Genomic DNA, 22,056 nt, shown 5'->3' on the forward strand with positions numbered 1-22,056 from the left:
GTACTGATGCATAGGGGCACTTGTACCCCAATGTTTATAGCAGCACTCTCAACAATAGCCAAATTATGGAAAGAACCTAAATGTCCATCAACTGATGAATGGATAAAGAAAATGTGGTTTATATACACAATGGAATACTACGTGGCAATGAGAAAAAATGAAATATGGCCTTTTGTAGCAACGTGGATGGAACTGGAGAGTGTGATGCTAAGTGAAATAAGCCATACAGAGAAAGACAGATACCATATGGTTTCACTCTTATGTGGATCCTGAGAAACTTAACAGGAACCCATGGGGGAGGGGAAGGAAAAAAAAAAAAAAAGAGGTTAGAGTGGGAGAGAGCCAAAGCATATAAGACTGTTAAAAACTGAGAACAAACTGAGGATTGATGGGGGGTGGGAGGGAGGGGAGGGTGGGTGATGGGTATTGAGGAGGGCACCTTTTGGGATGAGCACTAGGTGTTGTATGGAAACCAATTTGACAATAAATTTCATATATTAAAAAAAAAAAAAGAAAAGAAACCATGTGAGAATTCTTATCCCGAAACACAGGTTTTTCTAATTGGGACACAAAACTAAAATCATAAAAAAGACTGTTAGGTTTGACAAATTAAAATTATTATATTCATGCCAAAACCATTATAAACATTCAATTGGCAAAGAGCACACTAGAAAAAAAGATTTAAAACACCTATCACAAAAAAGTTAATTTCCCCAATATATAAAGTATTCCTACAAATCAGTAAAAAGAAAAAAAAAAAAGGACAAAGGATATGAACAGACAATTCAACAGAAAAGGAAATATAAATGACTATTAAAAAGATGTTCAACCCTATTCACAATAAGAGAAATGCAAATTTTCACTATCGATCTGCAAAGATCAAAAACTTTGAGAACAGACTGCGTTGGTGAGAGTGTAAGGAAACAATGACTCTTCTCATTGCCAGTGCAACCTCTGAGGAGGGTAATTAGAAATTCCACCGGCGGGGTGTCTGGGTAGGTCAGTCGATCAAGCGTCTGACTTCAGCTCAGGTCATGATCTCACGGTTCGTGAGTTGGAGCCCCACATCAAGCTCACTGCTGTCAGCATGGAGCCTGCTTTGGATCCTCTGCCTCCTCTCTCTGCCCATCCCCCACTCAGGCTCGCTCTCTCCCTCTCTCTCTCAAAAATGAATAAATATTAAAAAATTCAAAAAAAGGAAATCCCACCCACAAATGCATAGACCTTTCATCTAGCAATGCCACTTCTAGGAATTTGCCCTTCAGATATATTCACACTTATACAAAGTGATTTATGTAAAAGATTACTCATCTCAATGTTGTCTGTAATAGCAAAAGACTGGAAACAACCTAAATGTCCACCAATAGAGAGGGCTGTCTAAATAAATTGTGGCTAAAAGAATTCCATGAGGCCTAAGTGAGAATGATGCCTATATATTTTAATATGAACTCATCTTCAGGATATTTTGTTGTTATGTAAACCAACAACAAATTTATGATCCTGGTTATTTGTGATGGAAGAACCAGGGGGCTGAGAGGAGTGGGAAGGAGACTTCACTGTTTACTTGTTTGTACATGGTCCAAATCCTGAACCATGTGAATGTACTGTCTGTGGAAAATCTAATCAAAAAGAAGCCCTTGCCATATTTTATAGATAAATAAAACTCTCAAAGGATTGAGGAGCCAAGAGAAGTAATGAAATGCTTTTGTATATTCTGTTAATTCTATGGAATAAGTACCAAAATGAAAATTCAATGTTTGTTTTAGTACTTAAAGAATGCTCCAGGACTCCAAGAAAAATACACAAAATCTGCTGTAATTAATTAAAATTAAATTATTTCAAAGTGCCGGGGTGGTTGGGGTGACTCTGTCAGTTGAGTGTCCGACTCTTGGTTTCAGCTCAGGTCATGATCTCGCCGTTCATGAGTTTGAGCCTGGAGTAGGGCTCCACATTGACAGTGCAAAGCCTGCTTGGGATTCTCTCTCTCCCTCCCGCTCCCTCTCTCTCTCTCAAAATAAATAAGTAAACTTAAAAAAAATAAATACTTTTTAAAAAACTATAAACAACTAATAGCATCAGGGTATTAAGTTAATAATTTTAAATGAGAAGTTTCATCTGACTCAAAATTTTGAAAAATACATACAGAAATGACAGATCACAGGAATCAAACTTTTGATATAGGCAAAGTAAAGCAATACAATAATCCAAAAAATAAGGCTAAAAACATTCATTTTAAAAACATCTAGCTACATACATGAATGCAGTGTGTAGCTCTGGAGAAGAACCATACTAACAGCTTTGTGAAATTAAATTTATTACCTTAGCCTTAACAACTTATATTTAGTCTTCAACTCCTGGGGATTTTAACCCTGAAGCGTCTCCAATCTATATTCTTTTGCCAATGTCCCAGTGAAACCTCTTTTTTAGGTTCTTATGGTAAACTACCTGGCCACCATGGCTCCATTCCCACATACCCTTCCCATTGCTACTGGAATTTCTAGCATAAATCTGATGGTCCCACTCACCACTTTGCTTTAACACTTTAGTTATCCATTGCCTTTATAGTAAGGCTCAAATGTTTTCATGTGGCTATCCTTTTTTCCTTTCCTTCTCCAAATCCCCCCCCCGCCCCCGCCCCGCCAAATATCCAAATATGGAAATGATCTAGTTGATTTTTTTTTTTTTTTCTTTTAGGCTATTGGTCCTGGGCTGGGTATCTAACACTAGCCAGGCCAAAAACAGTCCATTCCAGAAATATCGACTCAGGACTGATAATCAGTTCATCTCTCTTTGAATGCCTGCAGCATACAAAAGTTCAGAAGCAATCAGTGTCCACATTTTCTGCCAACTGAACCAGGAAAGGGGAGAAATCCAGTTATAAAAGAGAGAGAATGAGGATGTGCAGAGAAGCTTGAGCCCAGAGTTAGGAAACTGAGTGCTCAATCCCAGCTTTTCTCTGAGTCCAGCTGCATCCCTGTCCTGGAGTCCAGTGGGACAAGTCAAACCCTTCTCAATAAATCCCCGCTACGAGGCTAGTTCAGAGTTTCTGATACCTGCACCAAAGTCAGTCCTCATCTACCCCCCTACCCAGTACATGAAAACATGGCGGCTCAACCACAACCTGTCTTGACAGCCTCGTTTCCCACTGTTCTCACCAGCCCTTCATTTAACTGCACTCACTCCCCTGCATCAAAGTCAAAACATGGCTCCATTCTCTGTGCTCATTGTCCTAAGTAGTTGTCTCCTTGATTACATTTACCATATTATCGTATAGAATTCCCGCTCATTTATATATTATTTTATAAGTTCAAGGACATAGTCTTACTCGTTTACATAGCTCAATGCCCAACACAACTGAAAAACATATGGCAAGTACTTAACAAATGTTTGATAAATCAGATTATTCAAATCAATTAGTTCTTGCTACATAGGCTCTGCAAATTTGCCCCCGAAAGACTTGACCAACTTACTGTTTTAATATCTGATTAAGAAAGCAGTCTTTCATGAAGAATGTAATTTTCTGTTTCAACAGAAGAATAACTTATGTGTGAAATAAACTGACCAGGTAAAGTAGTATCAACTTCAGAGACCCCAAGTCCCCATCTACACTCTCCTAAAGGGCCTGAATCAGTGACTTGAATGTAGAAATTGCAATCTTATACCTACAATGCACTTCCTTCTCTTTTTTCTCATATATTTTATAATTATTCATTCTGTTAAATTGTTCTGCCTCAAGATCTAGAGATGTTGATCACTCTTACAGTATCTGCTGTTTGCCCTGAAGTGTTCTTAAAATAAGTTGATTACTCAGCCATACAAAGTAGAAACCTACCCTATCAACCAATTTTAATATTTAGGGTTTTTACTGAAAAGTCTTTTATTTGTTTATTAATGTTTATTTATTTTTGAGAGAGTCAGACAGAGCTCAAGTGGGGGAGGGGCAGAGAGAGAGGGAGACATAGAATCCAAAGCAGACTCCAGGCTCTGAGCCATCAGCACAGAGCCCGACGTGGGGCTTGAACTCGTGCGTCATGAGATCATCACCTGAGCCGAAGTCGGATGTTTAACTGACTGAGCCACCCTAGTGCCCCTTTTTGAAAAGTTCTTTAACCCCAAATGTAGTTCCAAGTAGATTTCCAATAGGTTAGTTTTTGTTTCTAATGTATTATACTAACGTATAATTACCTGGAGGCCAGGGGGAAAAAACAAATTTTTTTGTTTTATTCTGCAATCATCCTAACAACCAAACAAAGGGAATAAAACACAATTTCTTTATGGCAAACCTGGTTTATTGAACTTCGTAAGGGAAACATTACAGTGACACTATTCCACAATGAAATTATTTAACTTTAGATTTCGTGAGGAAACATATTAGCAATATACTGTCAATAAAGCATCATCATTAATAGCTAACTACATTAGATTCTGGATTAGCTTCCTTCAGTGTTCTCAAATTAAGACTTTTCCAAAACATATCTGATGTTTTCAATTAAAGGTCACAGTTAAAATAAATTCACATAGGAGGTACAAAATGTGTGACTTGTGCTTTAAAAATTTGTAATTATTTGTTTGATAGCCACCATTCTGGAAGTGATTTCTCAACAATGAAATGTTTTATAAATATTTTGGAAAATAGCTAAAAGCTTTATCCCCCAACTGATAAGTATGCTCTTTTAAAAAATAAAAACACATGTAGAAAAAATTAAAACAGTAAATCATTACAAATGAGATACAAATATTTCAAAATTAATAAATATTAAAGTGAAAAACTAAGTCCTTTCACAGAACTGTAAAGGATACCTGTTACTAAGTTCTTAAAAAAAGAAATAAAGTTAAATAATTTTTTTTAACCATTATTAACAGCACTTAAAAACAGAAATGTGTGTGGAAAGTTTGTAAACTTTCTTCCCACACTTCAGAAAATGTTTTAAAAGCAATAAACAGATTCCCTTCTTTAAAAAACTGCTACACCCACCACAATTAGCACAGTTGTCATTGTTTTACTATAAAAATAGTTACAAAGCAACATTAAATTCAAACCATTTTTAATTCTAGCAAGATAAGAAAGTGGATTAATCTCCCTAGACACAGATAAAGCCAACCTGTTTTTCCTTAAGCTCTAATATTTAAAATTGAGTAATTATTTTCTAAAATTATTACTTTCAGTTATTTCATTTAATAGAATTATCTTGTTTTTCTAATTAGATTATCCAGTTAGGATCACCATAATGATTAAACAAAAATCCTAAACTACACTAGATAACATAGTTCATTGATTTACCACGTTCTGAAAATATTCTAAGTACAATCATCTTTTGGCTTAATTACCTCTAGAATTATCAAGGACGGCAATCTATCAGAATCAGTGAATGTACACCCTTCAAAGTTCATGGCTTACATTCCATTCATTTAATAGCTTTATATGCAAGCTTACTATTTTCAATGTGCAAAGTCTCAAACTCAAAATAAAAGTATTTAGGGTAAAAAAAAAACTTCTTGAACTATTCTTTCCACAACTGAGGGAGAGAGACAAGGTATTTTTCAATATTTAATTTATTTTTCATACTGAGGAGGAATAGTTTGTTGTGACCATAAAATTTAAAGATTTAAAAAACTGATATACTGTAACACAATACTATTACAGAAATATATGTAGACTCATAGCAATTAGAGGTATGCCTTCAGAGCTACACTCCAAATAGAAGTTGAGTTGTTAATTCAACCTTTGGTTATTAAATTAACTGACTGTGGAAGAGAACAAGAGATACTATGCCAGATATAGAGCCTGAAATTACGAAGAGCTAAGAATAGGTCTCCTGTGGTAGCCAGGAACCACGTTTAACTATTTTCCTCCCAAGTTACAACTCCTCAAATGTTTTCAATTGGTTTTTCACTAAAGATATCAAAATAAAATATAAAGCACCTTATTTTGTCACTTCATTTTCTTTTTTTTTTTTTATGTTTATTTTTGAGACAGAGAGAGACAGAGCATGAATGGGGGAGGGTCAGAGAGAGAGGGAGACACAGAATCTGAAACAGGCTCCAGGCTCTGAGCGGTCAGCACAGAGCCCGACATGGGGCTCGAACTCACGGACCGCAAGATCATGACCTGAGCTGAAGTCGGATGCTTAACCGACTGAGCCACCCAGGCGCCCCTCACTTCATTTTCATTAAAGTCAGACTTATTTTTGTGTATTTTAACAGAAATTAGTAAGAAAACAAATTATTCTTTTAAAAGTAACAATGACTTCTGTAGATATGATTGATACTGATTAGAAATATCAAGCATCTGGAATCATTGGAAAAGTCACTCTTTATGCACTGAGAACCAGAAAACATTCCATGCCTTCTCCTCCCACTGGAACGACATAAAGTCTTGGCTCTAAAATGTACCAATAATAATGCAATTAAATACATCAATAATACAAAGAAAGAACTATAGGCAGAGGCAAATACCAGGTTTATCCTATTGAGAACACTTCCTATTCAAAGGACACACCTAGGAAGTATGTCCTAAACCTTTAATTTTTTTTTCAATCCCATGAATACAGGATTGAACAATCACTTACTCCTAAAATACTATCATGCTCTCATCTGAAGCCTCCTTCTTTGGGTTCTCAATGGAAAAATGTTCTGATTCATTCTACATTTGCTTCATTTTCAACCTCACATGAAAACCAACTTTTTCCCTGTGTTGTCACAGTGACAAACTTAATTAAGTAGATACAAAATACAAAAATCAGCATGACAATGATAAATAGTAAAGTGTCAGGATGATCCATTATACTTGAGATTAAATCTTATGACTTATCACTGTCATACTTCAAAAGTATTTCTTTTGTCAAAATTAGATAGTATAATAAAGACTGTTACTTAGCACCAGCATGTCATTGCAGGCTTTGGTTCAGGCTTCAGAGTAATTCCGTTATCGGGGGGTTGACTAAGCATTAATGGTTTGTGGCTCTTAAGTTTATGAGCCAAGGTCATAAATATAGCTTCCACATGGTCATTATCATTGGGGTTTTTCGCAGAGGTTTCAAACAAAGGCATACTATGTGTGTCAGCAAATTTCTGTGCCAAGTCTGTAGGTACTTGAATGGCACTTCTCAAGTCACATTTATTTCCAACGAGAATCCGTGGTATGTCACTGGCTAGCAAATGTTGTTTGCATTCTTCTATCCAAGATGGTAGGCTATGAAAACTAGCCATGTTGGTCATATCATACACGAAGACAACAGCATGTACATTTCTGTAGTAGTGCTGTACCATGCTCTTTCTAAATCGTTCTTGTCCTGCTGTGTCCCATAACTGGATCTGAAAGTGAAAAAGGAGAGAAAACTGAACATTTCATCCCAATTATACATATTGAAAATTTTAATCAACTCTGCATGGTCTTTAGTACGTCTTCACTTACATTACTTTGTTCCCTTCCATAATGCCTTTTCAGTGTAACTTATGGGATCCAGATTTCATGTCACTAATTACCTCATAATTAATGCAAGTATCAGAACAAATATTTCAATTTAGCATTTAAATTTCAGTAAGTTAAATTTGTCTGGAGGAAATTTACCTCAAAAACTGATTCTAAAATATTAAATAAAAATATACCAGGTTTTAACAAACACGTTAACTGTCTAATCCCTGTAAATTTGGTTACCATATGCCCTTCTCTACCTTTCACCAGACTAACTTTAAAATAGACTTAGGGGGCGCCTGGGTGGCTCAGTCGGTTAAGCGTCCGACTTCAGCCAGGTCACGATCTCGCGGTCCGTGAGTTCGAGCCCCGCGTCAGGCTCTGGGCGGATGGCTCGGAGCCTGGAGCCTGTTTCCGATTCTGTGTCTCCCTCTCTCTCTGCCCCTCCCCCGTTCATGCTCTGTCTCTCTCTCTGTCCCAAAAATAAAAGTAAAAACGTTGAAAAAAAAAAAAAAAAAAAAAAAAAAAAGTGGAAGAGTTAAGGGGCGCCTAGGTGGCTCAGTCGGTTGAGCGGCCGACTTCAGCTCAGGTCATGATCTCGCGGTCCGTGAGTTCGAGCCCCGCGTCGGGCTCTGTGCTGACAGCTCAGAGCCTGGAGCCTGTTTCAGATTCTGTGTCTCCCTCTCTCTCTGACCCTCCCCCGTTCATGCTCTGTCTCTCTCTGTCTCAAAAATAAATAAACGTTAAAAAAAAAAAAATTAAAAAAAAAAAAATAGACTTAGGACAGATACTAAGAGTCATTAGGTCTAGTCCCCACACTATATATATGTGTGTGTGTGTGTGTGTATATATATATATATATATATACATGTATATATTATATATACAATTTATACATAATATAGATTGTATATATATATGTAATATAAATACAAAATCCTCCTTGAAAATTATAAAAGGCTAGAAAATCACTTATTTAACCTAAACATCTCAACCAACAAGACTATTCCAATATCTCCCAGTCCAAATATGGGGGAGTTGAGGAAAATAATATCTAAAGCTAAATATAAGTCATGTGTTATAATTATCTTAAAATACTGAATTACCTTACCTTTGTTTACTGCCTAAAGAAGTTAAATGATGAGGATACTGATCTCAGTGGAAAAGACTAGAGGTCAATTTGCTTAGATAACTTTCTTTTTAAATTTTTTAATGTTTGTTTTTTTATTTTTGAGAGTGAGAGAGGGACAGAGCATGAGTGGGGAAGGGGCAGAGAGAGAGGGAGACACAGAATGCAAAGCAGGCTCCAGGCTCTGAGCTGTAGGCACAGTCTGACACGGGGCCCAAACTTACGAACCGAGAGATCATGACCTGAGCCAACATCGACACTTAACCAACTGAGCCACCCAAGCACCCCTTTGCTTATTAGATGACTTTTGATCGACAGACTTGTACTATTTATAAATGTTCACGGTATGGACTGGAAGCCTAAACTGGTGATTTCTCACAAAGCAACACCAAAGTAGAGGAAAATGAGGAGATTCTGCAGATGGCCCAAAAAGTAAGTAGAATACAAGATACAAATTGCTCAGGATATGGCGACATATAGTAAGTGCTCAATTAAGATGTAATGAATGAATAAATACACCTTAAAAGTGTGATTAGGGATGAAAATATTGGTCACCAATCTCTTCCATGGTATCTTAATTTTCTTAAGTTGTTTTTTTTTTTTTTTAATCTCTGCACCCAATGTGGGGCTTGAACTCACAACCCTGAGATCAAGAGTCGTGTGCTCTTCTGGGTCAGCCATGCACTCCCATGCTACCCTAATTTTTATCAGGTTTTTTTTTTTTTTTTTTGGTAGTTAATTTTTCTTTTAAGTATTTGTTTATTTTGGGGAGAGTGCAAGCAGGGGAGAGGCAGAGAAAGGAGGACAGAGGATACAAAGCGGGCTCTGTGCTGACAGACTGACCGCAGCAGTCTGATGTGGGGCTCGAACTCACGAATTGAGAAATCATGACCTGAGCCAAAGTCAGACGCTCAACAGACTGAGCTCCCCAGGTGCCCCTAGCAGTTCTTTTTGAGACCAAATTTCTCCATTTCCTTAATATTCTCCCTTTCTAATTAACATAAACCAAATTTTGCTCTAGGCAGAAATATAAAGTACTCTACAAACTTGATTTCTCAGGCTCTTCTAGAACTAAGGGAGGCCAAATCACATAGTTCTAGCCAATAATTTGTAGACAGTCTTTCATTGGGATTTTCCAGGAAAACTACAGATGTGTGATTAAAAAAAAAAAAAAGATTGGGGCACCTGGGTGGCTCAGTCGGTTGAGCGTCCGACTTCGGCTCAGGTCACGATTTCACGGTCCGTGAGTTCGAGCCCCGCGTTGGGCTCTGGGCTGATGGCTCAGAGCCTGGAGCCTGCTTCTGATTCTGTGTCTCCCTCTCTCTCTGCCCCTCCCCTATTCATGCTCTGTCTCTCTCTGTCTCAAAAATAAATAAACGTTAAAAAAAAAAATTTAAAAAAAAAAAAGATAGGAGCACTGGGCACGTGCCTTTTGCACCTCTCTCACCATACCCTTTCTGCCTGGAATGGGATATAATGACTGGAGGTTCAGCAACTATTGTATGAGCCTCCGTGGAGAAGAAAGCCACACACAAGAATGGCGGAAGTCTACACAGACCTGGAATCACACAGTACCATCATACAGACTGCTGCCTCTGGTCTCCTTATTCCATGAGAAAAATAAAACCTTACACGGTTAAATCATTATAGCTGAACTTCTCTTATATGTAGCTAAATGGCATCGTAAAATTACTTACCATGTACACTCTTTAAAACCTTTACCCCTTACACTCAACGGGTAATTTACTCATCAAATCACAAGGTTTTGCCTCAATACATTCCTAGAGATGTCACAAAATAAATTATTATAAAATACCCCCTTCGTGATGTAAGCAACGTAACTGGCAGATAGGCCATGAAGACTTAGTGTCATATAAGTCAGAGATAGAAGCAAACAGTTGTCAGCAAAGCAAATTAATAACTACTAACAACTAAACTGTTTAAATCAACGATTATTTATTCAATGCCAACTATGTGCCAGTAGGTGACTATTTTACCTCTAGACCTTGGCTTCTTCAACGGTGAAAGCAAAGTTTAGTTTCAGACCTAAAAAAATAAGTATTAATAGACTAGCTACACTGTGTATGCAAAGAGCTAATAAAGTAAATGTATAATTCTTTAAAAATACAACTTTTCTTTTAAAAAAATACAACTTTTTTATCTCAACTAACAGGTTAAGAATAAAAACACTCAACAAACAATTAAAAATGCTTCAAACGATAGCTGTCAAAACTTATTAAACAAAGCTACAATAATAAAGACTTTGTGCTACTAGAGTAAGACTAGGCATATAGATCAACAGAACAAAACTGAGAGTCCAGAAATAAATCCATGTATCTGCGGTCAATTGATTTTCAACAAAAGTGCCAAGACAATTCAACAGGGGAAAGAATAGTTGTTTTAACAAATAGTGCTGGGACAACATACAAAAAATGAGGTTGGACCCCCAACCTCACACCATATATAAAAACTTATTCAAAATGGATAAAAAACCTAAATGTAAGAGCTGAAACTATAAAATTCTTAGAAGAAAACACAGGGATAAATATTTGTGACCACCAGGTTAGACAATGATATTTAAAGCACAAGCAATCAAAGAAAAAATAAATTGGACTTCATCAAAATTAAAAACGTTTGTGTTTCAAATTATATTATCAAGAAAGTGAAAAGACAACTTACAAAATGGGAGAAAATACCTGCAAATAATATGTGTGACAGGGGTCTACTATTCAGAATACTTAATATCTTTCACAACTCAATAATAAAAGGACAGGTAACCCAATTAAAAAATTAACAAAGAATCTGCACAGACATTTCTCCAAAGAAAATATACAAATGGCCAATAAGCACATAAAAAGATGTTCAACATCATTAGCAATCAAGGAAATGCAAATCAAAAACAAATGAAACACCATTTTACATTCACATTAAGATGGCCATTAAAAAACAACAACAACAAAAAATGGCCAATAACAAGTGTTGGAAGATGTAGAAAAATTGGAACCTTCATACATTGCTGGCGGGGATATAAAATAGAACAGCCACTTTAGAAAACAGTTTGGCCGTTCCTCAAAAAGTTGGACTATTACTTACCCATAAAAAGGAATAAAGTACTGATATTTGCTACAACAAAGGTGAACCTCCAGAATACACTAAGTGAAAGAGGCCAGACATATATTCTGTGGTTCCATTTATACAAAATTTCCCAAATAGAAAAATCCATAGAGATGGAACACAGACTTGGTGGTTGCCAGGGCTGGGAAATGGGGAGAAACTGTTCAGGGTGAGGGGTTTTACTTCAGAGTGATTGAAATATTTTGAAACTAGACAGAGGTGTGGTTATGCAACATTACCAATCTACTAAATGTCAATGAACTGTTTACTTTAAAATGGTTAATTTTTTATTTGAATTTCACTTTAATAAATTATTTTATTTTTTTATTTTTTTATTTTTTTTAATTTTTTTTTTCAACGTTTATTTATTTTTGGGACAGAGAGAGACAGAGCATGAACGGGGGAGGGGCAGAGAGAGAGGGAGACACAGAATCGGAAACAGGCTCCAGGCTCTGAGCCATCAGCCCAGAGCCCGACGCGGGGCTCGAACCCACAGACCGCGAGATCGTGACCTGGCTGAAGTCGGACGCTTAACCGACTGCGCCACCCAGGCGCCCCAAATAAATTATTTTAAAAAAGAGAGAGTTGCCATGTGACCCAGCACTTCCACTCCCATGTGTATATGAGAGAACTGAAAAGATATGCTCACATAAAAACTTGTACACAAATGTTCATAGCAGCAGTATTTGTAATAGCTAAAAGGTAGAACCAACCCAAATATCCATCAACTGATGAAAGAATAAACAAAATGTCCATATGATAGAATATTACTCAGCCATAAAAAGGAATAAAGTACTGAGACACCTGGGTGGCTCAGGCAGGTAAACATCCAACTTCGGCTCAGGTCATGATCTCATGGCTCGTTGGGTTCGAGCCCCGCGTTGGGCTCTGTGCTGACAGCTCAGAGCCTGCAGCCTGCTTTGGATTCTCTGTCTCCCTTTTTCTCTGCTCCTCCCCTACTCATGCTCTGTCTCTCTCTCAAAAATAAATACACATTAAAAAATTAAAATAAAGGAATGAAGTATTGATACATGCTACAACACGGATGAACCTTGAAAACACTATCCTAAGTGAAAGAAGCCAGACACCACAGGCCACATGTTATAAGATTCTCTTTATATGAAATGTCCAGTAGAGGCAAATCCACAGAGACAGAAAGTAGACTGGTGGTGAGGGTAGGGTAAGAATGGGGAATGACTGTTAAAATGAGTACAGGGTTTCTTTTTGGAGTTCTGGAAGCAGATAGTGATAATGGTTGCACAACCTTGTGAATATATTAAAAGCCAATAAACTGTATATTTTAACAGGGTAAATCTTATGGTACCTAAATTATATTTCAGTTTTTTAGAGTCATCAAAAAAAAACCCACACCAAACTGTATCTTTAACATTTAGAAAGGTATTTGGGGAATAATTTGGATGACCTATATAAAAGCTGTCCAAGGAAACTGCAGCTGACCTTTTCTCTTTTAACATTTCCTGTAGCTCAGGTATTCAAAAACCATTTCATCAATGAAGAATGACTTATAATGTTTTAAGCAGAGAATATTTATAAGTTTAAAGTAAATAAACGAAAAGCACACAAGGAAATATACCAACACATTAACCATAGCTGTCTTTAAGGCAACTTCCCCCTTTATTTCTACTTTTGTTTTTCATAACAAGCAACCACTTCTATAAAAACAAACTAAACACAAAAAATTAATGCTTACACAGAATTTAGACCTGCCTCAAAGAACTGCAAAAGCCCTCAATAAACGTGATGATGAGGATGTTTATTCCTAAGAAAACCGTTTGTTTGTTTTAGGATGGGCCTGCCTCAACAGTACTCTGCTTCCCATCAATCTTGTTCAAAAGCATGCATTCTACCATATCAAGACTTCCAGGAAACAAGGGGTCTGAAATAATAACTCTTCACACTTTACTGGAAAGCCATAAAAGTAATTTCTAAGTTAATGAGGCACTTACAAAGGATTATTTAAAAAGAAGCTTCAGAATTTCCTAACAGAATTGCTGACACAAGAGCTCAGGCAAAGGCACACTGCCACACGGTCTGCAGCCTGCAAGCCTGCATGGAACATGAGGCGAGGGCAAAGGGTCTGCGGGAAGAGCAGTCAGAGACTCAGAAAGGAAAGGACAGGACAGATGACAAACACTGTCAGCCATGAAGGGCAAAACAAAGTTTGACCTAAAGAGAGAGAAACCAACGGGGAGAGACTTGGTAGAGAACAAACCCCATGATAGCTTAGAAAAGTCTTGAGGTTAAGCTTTGAGTAGAGTGGTTCACAGTGTTTAACAAAGGAGAATAACACTTAGGAAACTAAAGAAGTGACACACTTTTGTCTGGTTTAATTAGGAAGTATTTTCAGAGCAATTTTTCCCAATTTAATAGTTAATATTTTAGGGGCATGTGGGTGGCTCAGTCGGTTAAGTATCCGGTTTTGGCTCAGGTCATGATCTTGCAGTTTGTGGGTTCGAGCCCCATGTCACACTCTGTGCTGACAGCTCAGATCCTGGGGCCTACTTTGGATTCTGTGTCTCCTTCACTCACTCACTCTCTCTCTCTCTCTCTCTGTCTCTCTCGGCCCTTCCCCCACTCATGCTGTCTCTCTCTCTCAAAAATAAACATTAAAAAAATAGTTAATGTTTTATGGAAAATGGCTAATGCATGCTCCCATAGATATTACTCCCATTTTAAACATTATATGAACATGAAACATATTTCAATAATATTTCAAAAATCTCTACTTTAAATTCCAATAGAAGTTCCAACAAAAATTTCAACCTTATTATTTGCAAAAAACTAACAGTAGATTCTTATTGTTGATGAAAGTTTTTTTAGTAGTATTATCACCAAAATGAAAGATGATCTGTCTAAACTGATTTAATACTGTTTTTGCCTGACTGAAAATGATAAAAGTATTAATCCAAATGATCTTCCTTCTTTGATCAGCTACCAAATTTCTATTAGTTTCCCTTATCACCTCAATTCTAGAGTTCCAGAGTAGCTTACCATCTGATCTCCTTGTTTCCATACATTCAACATGTATTCCCTGAGTATGCCATAGTTTAGAAACGGGGCTAGACATTCGAAAAAGTCTACGGCATTTCCAGACATGGATCCTGCTCTAAGACTGAGTAAGACTTAATAAAAGAGGAAGAAACACCTACATAATACAATGAGGAAAGAGATAATTTAAAGTCTCAGGTAAATTGCTAAAGGGAATTCATAGAAGGAAGAAATAGAATGGAGAAGGAGGGGTGTGATATTTTTGACAGACACACTGAGTTGAATAGGGAAGAATTACATGTGGTGAAATATGGGCAGAGGGAATGTTGCAGGCAAGCAGTGGGGCATGCAAGGGGAAAACATAGGGATCAGCAAACAAGTGGCTGGAATTTAGGGTACTTGAAGGAAATTAATGGGAAAAAAAGTCTGAAAGGCAGTCTGGAGCAAAAGGAAGGAAGTCCTACGTTAATTTTAAAAGTTGGAATTTTACAATATAGTGGAGAACTACCCAGGGCATCTGAGGCAGAGAACATTAATCTCCCTAGAGTGCAACGCTAATCTGGCATTTTGGCAACAATGTATAAAACAGGTTCACTGAAGACTGGCCATGGGAGATGAGTTGAGCTGCTGCAACAGACCAGAGGGATTTTTAAAACTAGGATTTTGAAGAAAGGATGGATTACAGAATCATGCATGTAGAGACCCAGCTGGATTTAGAGAGCAAAAGAAAGGGGACAAGGCTGCGAAGATGAGGAGGGACGCCATCATGACAACCTAGGTGATGTGGGGAGAAACAGGATAAACAGATTTGCCAGGGAAGATGAACTCACTTCAGACATTCTAGGCGAAGGAGAGATGATCCAAATAGCCATGTCTAGAAGACAGTAGGAAATGCACAGTAAGACAGGGAGAGAGGTGGGCTAGACAAAGATTTGGAAGTTATCTCCACGGATGTGACAGCTGACACTGAGAGACTACCAAGGGAGAGAATGTAGATAGAAAACCAGGTCAGGGGGCAAACTGTATCTTATTCTAGATTCACTCTCAATTGCTGCCACATTTATCTTCCTAAAACACCTGGACTTTTTGCTATGCATACAAAATAAAGTCTAGACTCTTTTTTTAAATAATTTTTTTAATGTTTATTAATTTTTGAGTCTGTGTGCACGCGTGAGTTTGGGTTAGGGGCAGTGGGGGGGGGGAGGGCGGTGGGGAGACAGAGGATCTGCAGGCTCTATGCTGACAGCAGAGAGCCCGATGCGGGGCTCAAACTCATAAACTTTGAAATCATGACCTGAGCCAAAGTTGGATGCTTACCCGATTGAGCCACCCAGGAGCACCTGAAGTTGACTCTTCAGCTTTCTTTTTCAAACTCTTCACAAACGTTGCTACCAATACCTGCATATTCTTCTCACTTGCCACCTTTCCACAAGAACCTCTGATCCCACGGGAGCATCCTGCTAATGGTCCTTATCAGAAAACCCACCCCCCCCCCCAGTGGGACTGCACCTAGCACCCCAAGCACAAAGGATTCCTCCACCCACACCCAAACAATAACTCGGCACTCATTCTTCACCTGGTTTTGCTGGTCACCTTTTTAGGTATATAAATCTTATCCTAATCTAGGACAGTAATTCATTTATGCACTATATCAGGGTTAGCAAACTCTTTCCGTAAAAGGTCAAAACAGTGAGTATCTTAGGTTGTGTGGGGCTAACATCTCTGTCACAACCACTCCTCTCTGCCACTAGAGCACAAAAGCAAGCCCAAAATGCAGACACGAGCATAGCTGTGTTGCAATACTTTGTTTACAAACTCTAAAATCAGAGTTTCACATAATTTTCACCTGTCATAAAACCATATTCTTATGATTTTTCCCCCCAACCATTTAAAAAAGTAAAAATCGGGGTTAAGCGTCCGACTCTTGATTTCAGCTCAGGTCATGATCTCATGGTTCATGGGTTCATGCTGCTGGGTTCTGGGCCAACAATGCAGAGTCTGCTTGGGATTCTCTCTCTCCTCTCTGCCCCTCCCCCGCTCTCAACATAAATTTAAAAACTTAAAAAATAATAAAATAAAAAAATAAAAAAAGTAAAAATCATTCTTAGCTTGCAGGCCACGTAAAAATAGGCAGCAGACCATATCTAGCCCTCAAGCATAATTTGCCAACCCCTACAGTGTATCATAATTCTTGTGACTAACAAAAATGTCATCTTTCATGCAATCACTCATTAAATGTTTGTTGTACCAATGGGGGAGAGGTACTGATTATTTTCCTTTAGTTAATATTAACATCTTGTATTTAACATGGCAAAATGTCATACCTCTGTAAAGGAAGCCATCCCAATGTTCAAATAGAAACTGCTGCCCCCTAGTGAGAAGATGGACCAAATGCAACATGAGGCTTTAATGATTCCGCTGGTGTCTCGCTGTAAAATGCTTGTATGAAAGGAACACAGCTAGGTATGATGGGGATACACATTACAAGGATGGAGCATAAGGATTAGGGTTGAGTCTTAATTTAAAAATCAAATGTATTTTTATTTAAGGAATTCGGTTTATAATTTTATTCAACTTCAAAAATTCTGCAAACAAGATTCTGCTCTTCCAACCATACATATATAGTACTTAGAAACAGATTAACAAATATAGACTTTGTTACATTTCACAAAACATTTTAACTGAAAGGGCACTGCCATAAGACACACTCTCTGAAAAACTTCTAGTCCGGAATTAGAAACATTCAACACAATACCTCACTTTTACCAAATAAAAATGTCTAGAATATCATTTTATCAGTAAAGTAACATAAAGCTTTCCAGCTTTCGATTGAAGATGAAAAATGAAAAGACATGTCATTTCAGATCAGGCTAAAAATTTTCCAAAGAGAAAATACGTATGAACATTTCAGCAGCACTTAAGATGTATTGCAGATTAACAAAGAAAAAGCAGGAGCAGCACATGACATAATTCTACATTCACTTCAGTTTTTTTTAAGACACTAAAAGTGTTTTTTAAAAAATGTCCAATATATAACATATGGCTGCGTTGCAATGTCTGTGTTTCTTAAAGCTTTGGGGAAAAAAATGTCCAATATAGTCCTATCCTTTTCTACTACAGAAATCTCAGAATATTTCTGTAAGGGGGGCACCTGGGTAGCTCAGTTGGTTGGGCGTCCGATTTCAGCTCAGATCATGATCTCAAGGTCTGTGAGTTCAAGCCCCACATTGGGCTCTGTGCTGACAGCTCAGAGCCTGGAGCCTGCTTCAGATTCTGTGTCTTCCTCCCTCTGCACTTCCCCTGCTCATGTTCTGTCTCTGTCTCTCTCTCTCTCAAAAATAAATAAACATTTCAAAAGCATTTTTAAAAAGAGTATTTCTGTAAGTGTCTTTTTCGACCACAAAAGAAATCTTTCAAGTCTTAAAAGTTGGAGGTACAAGTCAATGGCTAAGGCCTTAGAAAGAAGAAAAAGGAACTGTTTCCAGGCCTCTACCAACCAAACAGGTTAAGCTGAAGCTCAGGAGGAATAATCCCAGAAAAAAAAATGTTTTCTCCTTATTCCTCTTTTTTTTTCCTTTAATATCTTTTTTTTTTTTTAATATGCTTATTTACCCTTGAAAGAGAGAGCATGAGCAGGGAAGGGGCAGAGACAGAGGGGGACAGAGGATCCAAAGCTGGCTCTGTGCTGACAGCAGTGAGCCCCACGTGGGGCTTGAACTCACAAACCATGAGATCAAGAACTGTGAGAACCGTGAGCTGAAGTTGGACACTCAACCAACTGAGCCACCCAGGCACCCTATCATACTTCTCTTAACCAGAAGAATAAACTCTGGCTCTCAGATTCATCCATTTATGGTTCTGGTTCACTTATGACTGCCATCACTTACCCCAGTAGTTAAGTATTCAACTTAGACACTAGACATGTTTTGTATTTTTTCAATATAAATACCACTTAAATTTGCACCTGATTCATCTGAGATGTTAAAGTACAAATGGCAACCCAAAAGTAGGTAAGGAAGGAAATTCCCAACTCCTCTCCTGCCTCCATTCCCTCTACTTATTTCTTTAAAATCATGCTTTTGGGGGAATTTCTCTCACCTTTTGCATATGCCCTACTTTATCTGTGCTTCACACTCTGGATGCACAGCCACAAAAATGACTGTGCCAAAGAGGAACAATGATGTAAAGCCACCAGAGAAGAATCATCTTAAGATTATCAGCTGTAAATCAGGTGCTTCCTATATGTTCTCATCTAATCTCTTATGGCATTATCCCAATTTTTCAGAAGAGAAAATGGTCTCTGAAAGATTAAGCAACCTAAGGACTACAGTAACCAACCACCCCAGTTCGCCTGAGACTGAGGGGGTTCCTGGGATGTGAGACTTCATTTTAAAACTGGGACAGTCTTGAGCAAACACGGTCACCCTTCTGAGGACACATAGCCCATCCTTACCCTTTCATAGGTTCAGATCTGAGCCGAGCCAGTTGGGCTCCAAAGCCCATGCACTCTCTCCCAGGACTTCTGTTTTTCCCCAGCTAACCTCTCTCTAACTTCAGAAGCCCCAATATCTTCCACACCCCCAGGCTTCTGGGCCCAACCTAATTCTGATGAAAAATATTCAGTCTCTTCTTACCAGGTCTTTTCCTCTGTAATGCATACAGGTCTTTCTTAACTCCCTATTACAGTATACCCAAAGGACCACCACTGGCAACCTGAATGGGATGATAAAAAATTAAAGTAAAAACTAAAAGGCAAAAGGACCTATAGAAGGCTGATTTCTTTTCAATCCAATTTCTCCTTTACATCATTAGCATTTAAACCCCTTTGAGGATGGTGGGGAAGGGCAGTGGTTAGAGAACAAATAAATTGTTCTCGCCTCAAGGATGTGAGGGAAAGAATGAAGACATGAATCTATCCCCTCCCCCCCAGGGGGACCGAGGTAAAGATGAACATCTTAATTTAAAGCAAATAAGTAAATGCAATATACGGAAGGCAGAGCTTTTCCTGGGGTCTGAATTAAGAACTGGGAGAGGGTGGCACCAAGAATGCGTTTTTGGCAAACCAAGTAGGAACTGTCATGTATAGAATGTTTCTGCAGGAAAACAGATTCTTCTAAACAAGTCAATGTCATACAGAAACTTCTGTGGCAAAACTGCATGCAAGAGAATACCTAACTACTTCCTCAAGGGCAACAAGGTTTTACTTCCACAATGTCTAGGGCAGTGCTCAGATGCCTGTTTAATAAGTAATATTTATTAAACGACTTTTCCATGCTTGAGAAATTTCATTTTTTCCTTCGGTCTTACTTCACTGACTCCCAACACAGGAGACACTGCCAATGGATACCTTCTACACTCTTGCTTCTCAAGGTATGGTTCATGGACTAGTTGTATCTGCATCACTTGATTCCGTACCAAATTAGAATCTGCATTTTTAAAAAAAACACAAGTTGCCCAGGTAAATCGCGGGGCATTAAAGTTTGCGGAGCACTGCCTTATAAGTTTGTTATAGATAAATCCTTCCAATCCCCAACTCCAATCTCTACATCGGCTTGAGAAAAAACGGAGCGCACACCTCGCACACGGCCAGCGATTAACCCACAGTGGGGTTGGGAACTGTCACCCCAGGGCGTCCTTCCTCCCTGACAGTCCCCCATCCGCTCACCTTGATGCGCTCCCCATCAATCTCCACCGCTCGTTCTCGGAAATCCACCCCGATAGTAGCCTCGGTGCGGTCCGGGAAGCGGCCGGCGCAGAAGCGGTAGGTCAGGCACGTCTTGCCCACATTGGAGTCACCGATCACGATTATCTTGAAGATACGGGAGCGAGCCGGAGGCAGAAATACTGAAGCCCCTGACACCGCACCGCTGGACGTGAAGCTTGCCTCGAGAGACGACTCCATCTCCGAAGCCATTCTCCGGACCCGCCCCAAAGTGAGGCGGAGGAAAGGAGACGCAGAAAGGCTGAGAGATTACGCCACCGCGAGCGAGCGCGCCCAGCCGGCCGGCTCGGCTGCGCAGCGTCGCAGGAGCCACCGCCCTCCAGCCCGGCAACGCGCGTGCGCACCTTCCCGCCCCGGCCCCGCGCAGGTGTGGCGCCCACCAGCCCGGGCTCACTGCTCCTCCCACCTGGCCCGCGGCTCCACCCCGCCGTTACTCGGGCCGTCTACCTGGAAAGGCAGGGGACCGGCCGGGGGCTGGACGGCGGGTGCGGAGGGCCAGCCAAGCGGCCAAGTGAGCCGAGCGGCCAAGCAGAGCGCCCCAGGCCCGGCAGCCAGGCTGGCCCGGCCCCGCCACGTCTAAGGCTCCCGCCCTCCGGAGGAAGCCGCGCAATCACTCTGGGGGCGGGGAGAGAAAGACAGCTGAGGAAGGAGGTACCACCAGGCACTCTCTCGCGAGAGGGCCGAAGAGCCGCCTTCAACGGGTGCCTGGTGAGGGGCTGTGAAGTCTTCGGAAGGCTGGGATGGCGAGTTCGGCGTTGTAGTCGACGTCGTTGGGGATTCCCCGGACTTGGAGGTGGAAGCGAGTTCCCTTGGCTTGCAGCTGGGAGGTTGTGGTGTCAGCTGTACCCCCTGCCTCCTCCGGACTCTCTGGACCCCGCGAGTTGGGACAGCGATAAGGACTGGAGGGGGTGGGGCGTGAGGCGCCGCCAAGAGGCCGCCCGTCGCGAGATGCGCTTGGGGACGAGCTCCCGGTCGCTTGGGGTATTGCCGCCTTCCGTCGTGGCTGGCGCGTGTTTGCAGTGAGCAGGTGGGAGTTCGAAGCCGCCTGCCGCCTTGGCACAGAGGACACCCCTTAGGCCAAGTGAGGGTATCCACGGGACTCTGGTGCCCTGGGCTCGTTTGGCTAATGCCCCAGGTCCAGAAAGTAGAGCAGATCCCATGCGGGCCACTCGGGGGTATTGAACGGGGAGTCTTCACCAGACGCCCTCTCTAGCGAGAATAAAACCCATTGTGCCCTAGTTATGTCTTAGTGCCTGCATGTCGGTAAATATTACTGAGTGCACGTAGTTGTCTTCGGCACACTATTTAAGGAAAACATTATTAGACGGGACCACTCAACCTTAAAGAATCTTCTCTGGATTACTGTGAATTCTTCAGAGGAAACCTATCATACATTAACAAGCACAAAAGGCCCAAATGTGCGAACTCTACTTTTTGTGAAAAGTTGTGTTGTTTTGCAAAAACAAGACTGTATTTTTTTCTGTTTGAGGAAATGGTTATGTTGTTCTTGTAAAGTCAGGGGCTATGGAGAGGAGGACACAGCAGGATTTAAATAGAGTGAGAGGAATGGTAGAGCACTCCAGAGTTCTAGGAAAGGGGATAAACTGCTTATTCCATTAGATTACATGAAAATGTAGTCAGAAGAAATTAGAGGTAGAACCCGAGTGT

General features: G+C 39.8%; 1 protein-coding gene across 1 annotated transcript; it reads right to left on the bottom strand.

Annotated features, from left to right (window-relative positions):
• Positions 1–6,165: 6,165 nt before the first annotated feature.
• On the bottom strand, positions 6,166–20,671 carry RAB33B (RAB33B, member RAS oncogene family). Its single transcript, XM_030313037.1, has 2 exons — positions 20,332–20,671; positions 6,166–7,314 (listed from the first exon to the last, which is right to left on the bottom strand). Exons 1-2 carry the CDS (start codon positions 20,578–20,580, stop codon positions 6,874–6,876), a joined length of 690 nt encoding a protein of 229 aa, XP_030168897.1. The 5' UTR covers positions 20,581–20,671; the 3' UTR covers positions 6,166–6,873.
• Positions 20,672–22,056: the final 1,385 nt, after the last annotated feature.

This window comes from Lynx canadensis, chromosome B1 (assembly GCF_007474595.2).
Source record: "Lynx canadensis isolate LIC74 chromosome B1, mLynCan4.pri.v2, whole genome shotgun sequence".
Classification (NCBI taxonomy): domain Eukaryota; kingdom Metazoa; phylum Chordata; class Mammalia; order Carnivora; family Felidae; genus Lynx; species Lynx canadensis.

Coding starts and splice junctions, on each gene's coding strand:
- RAB33B (XM_030313037.1), bottom strand. CDS start 20,580: ATGGCTTCGGAGATGGAGTCGTCTCTCGAGGCAAGCTTCACGTCCAGC. Junction 7,315..20,331: donor TTGATGGGGAGCGCATCAAG/GTGAGCGGATGG, acceptor TTTCACTTTCAG/ATCCAGTTATGGGACACAGC.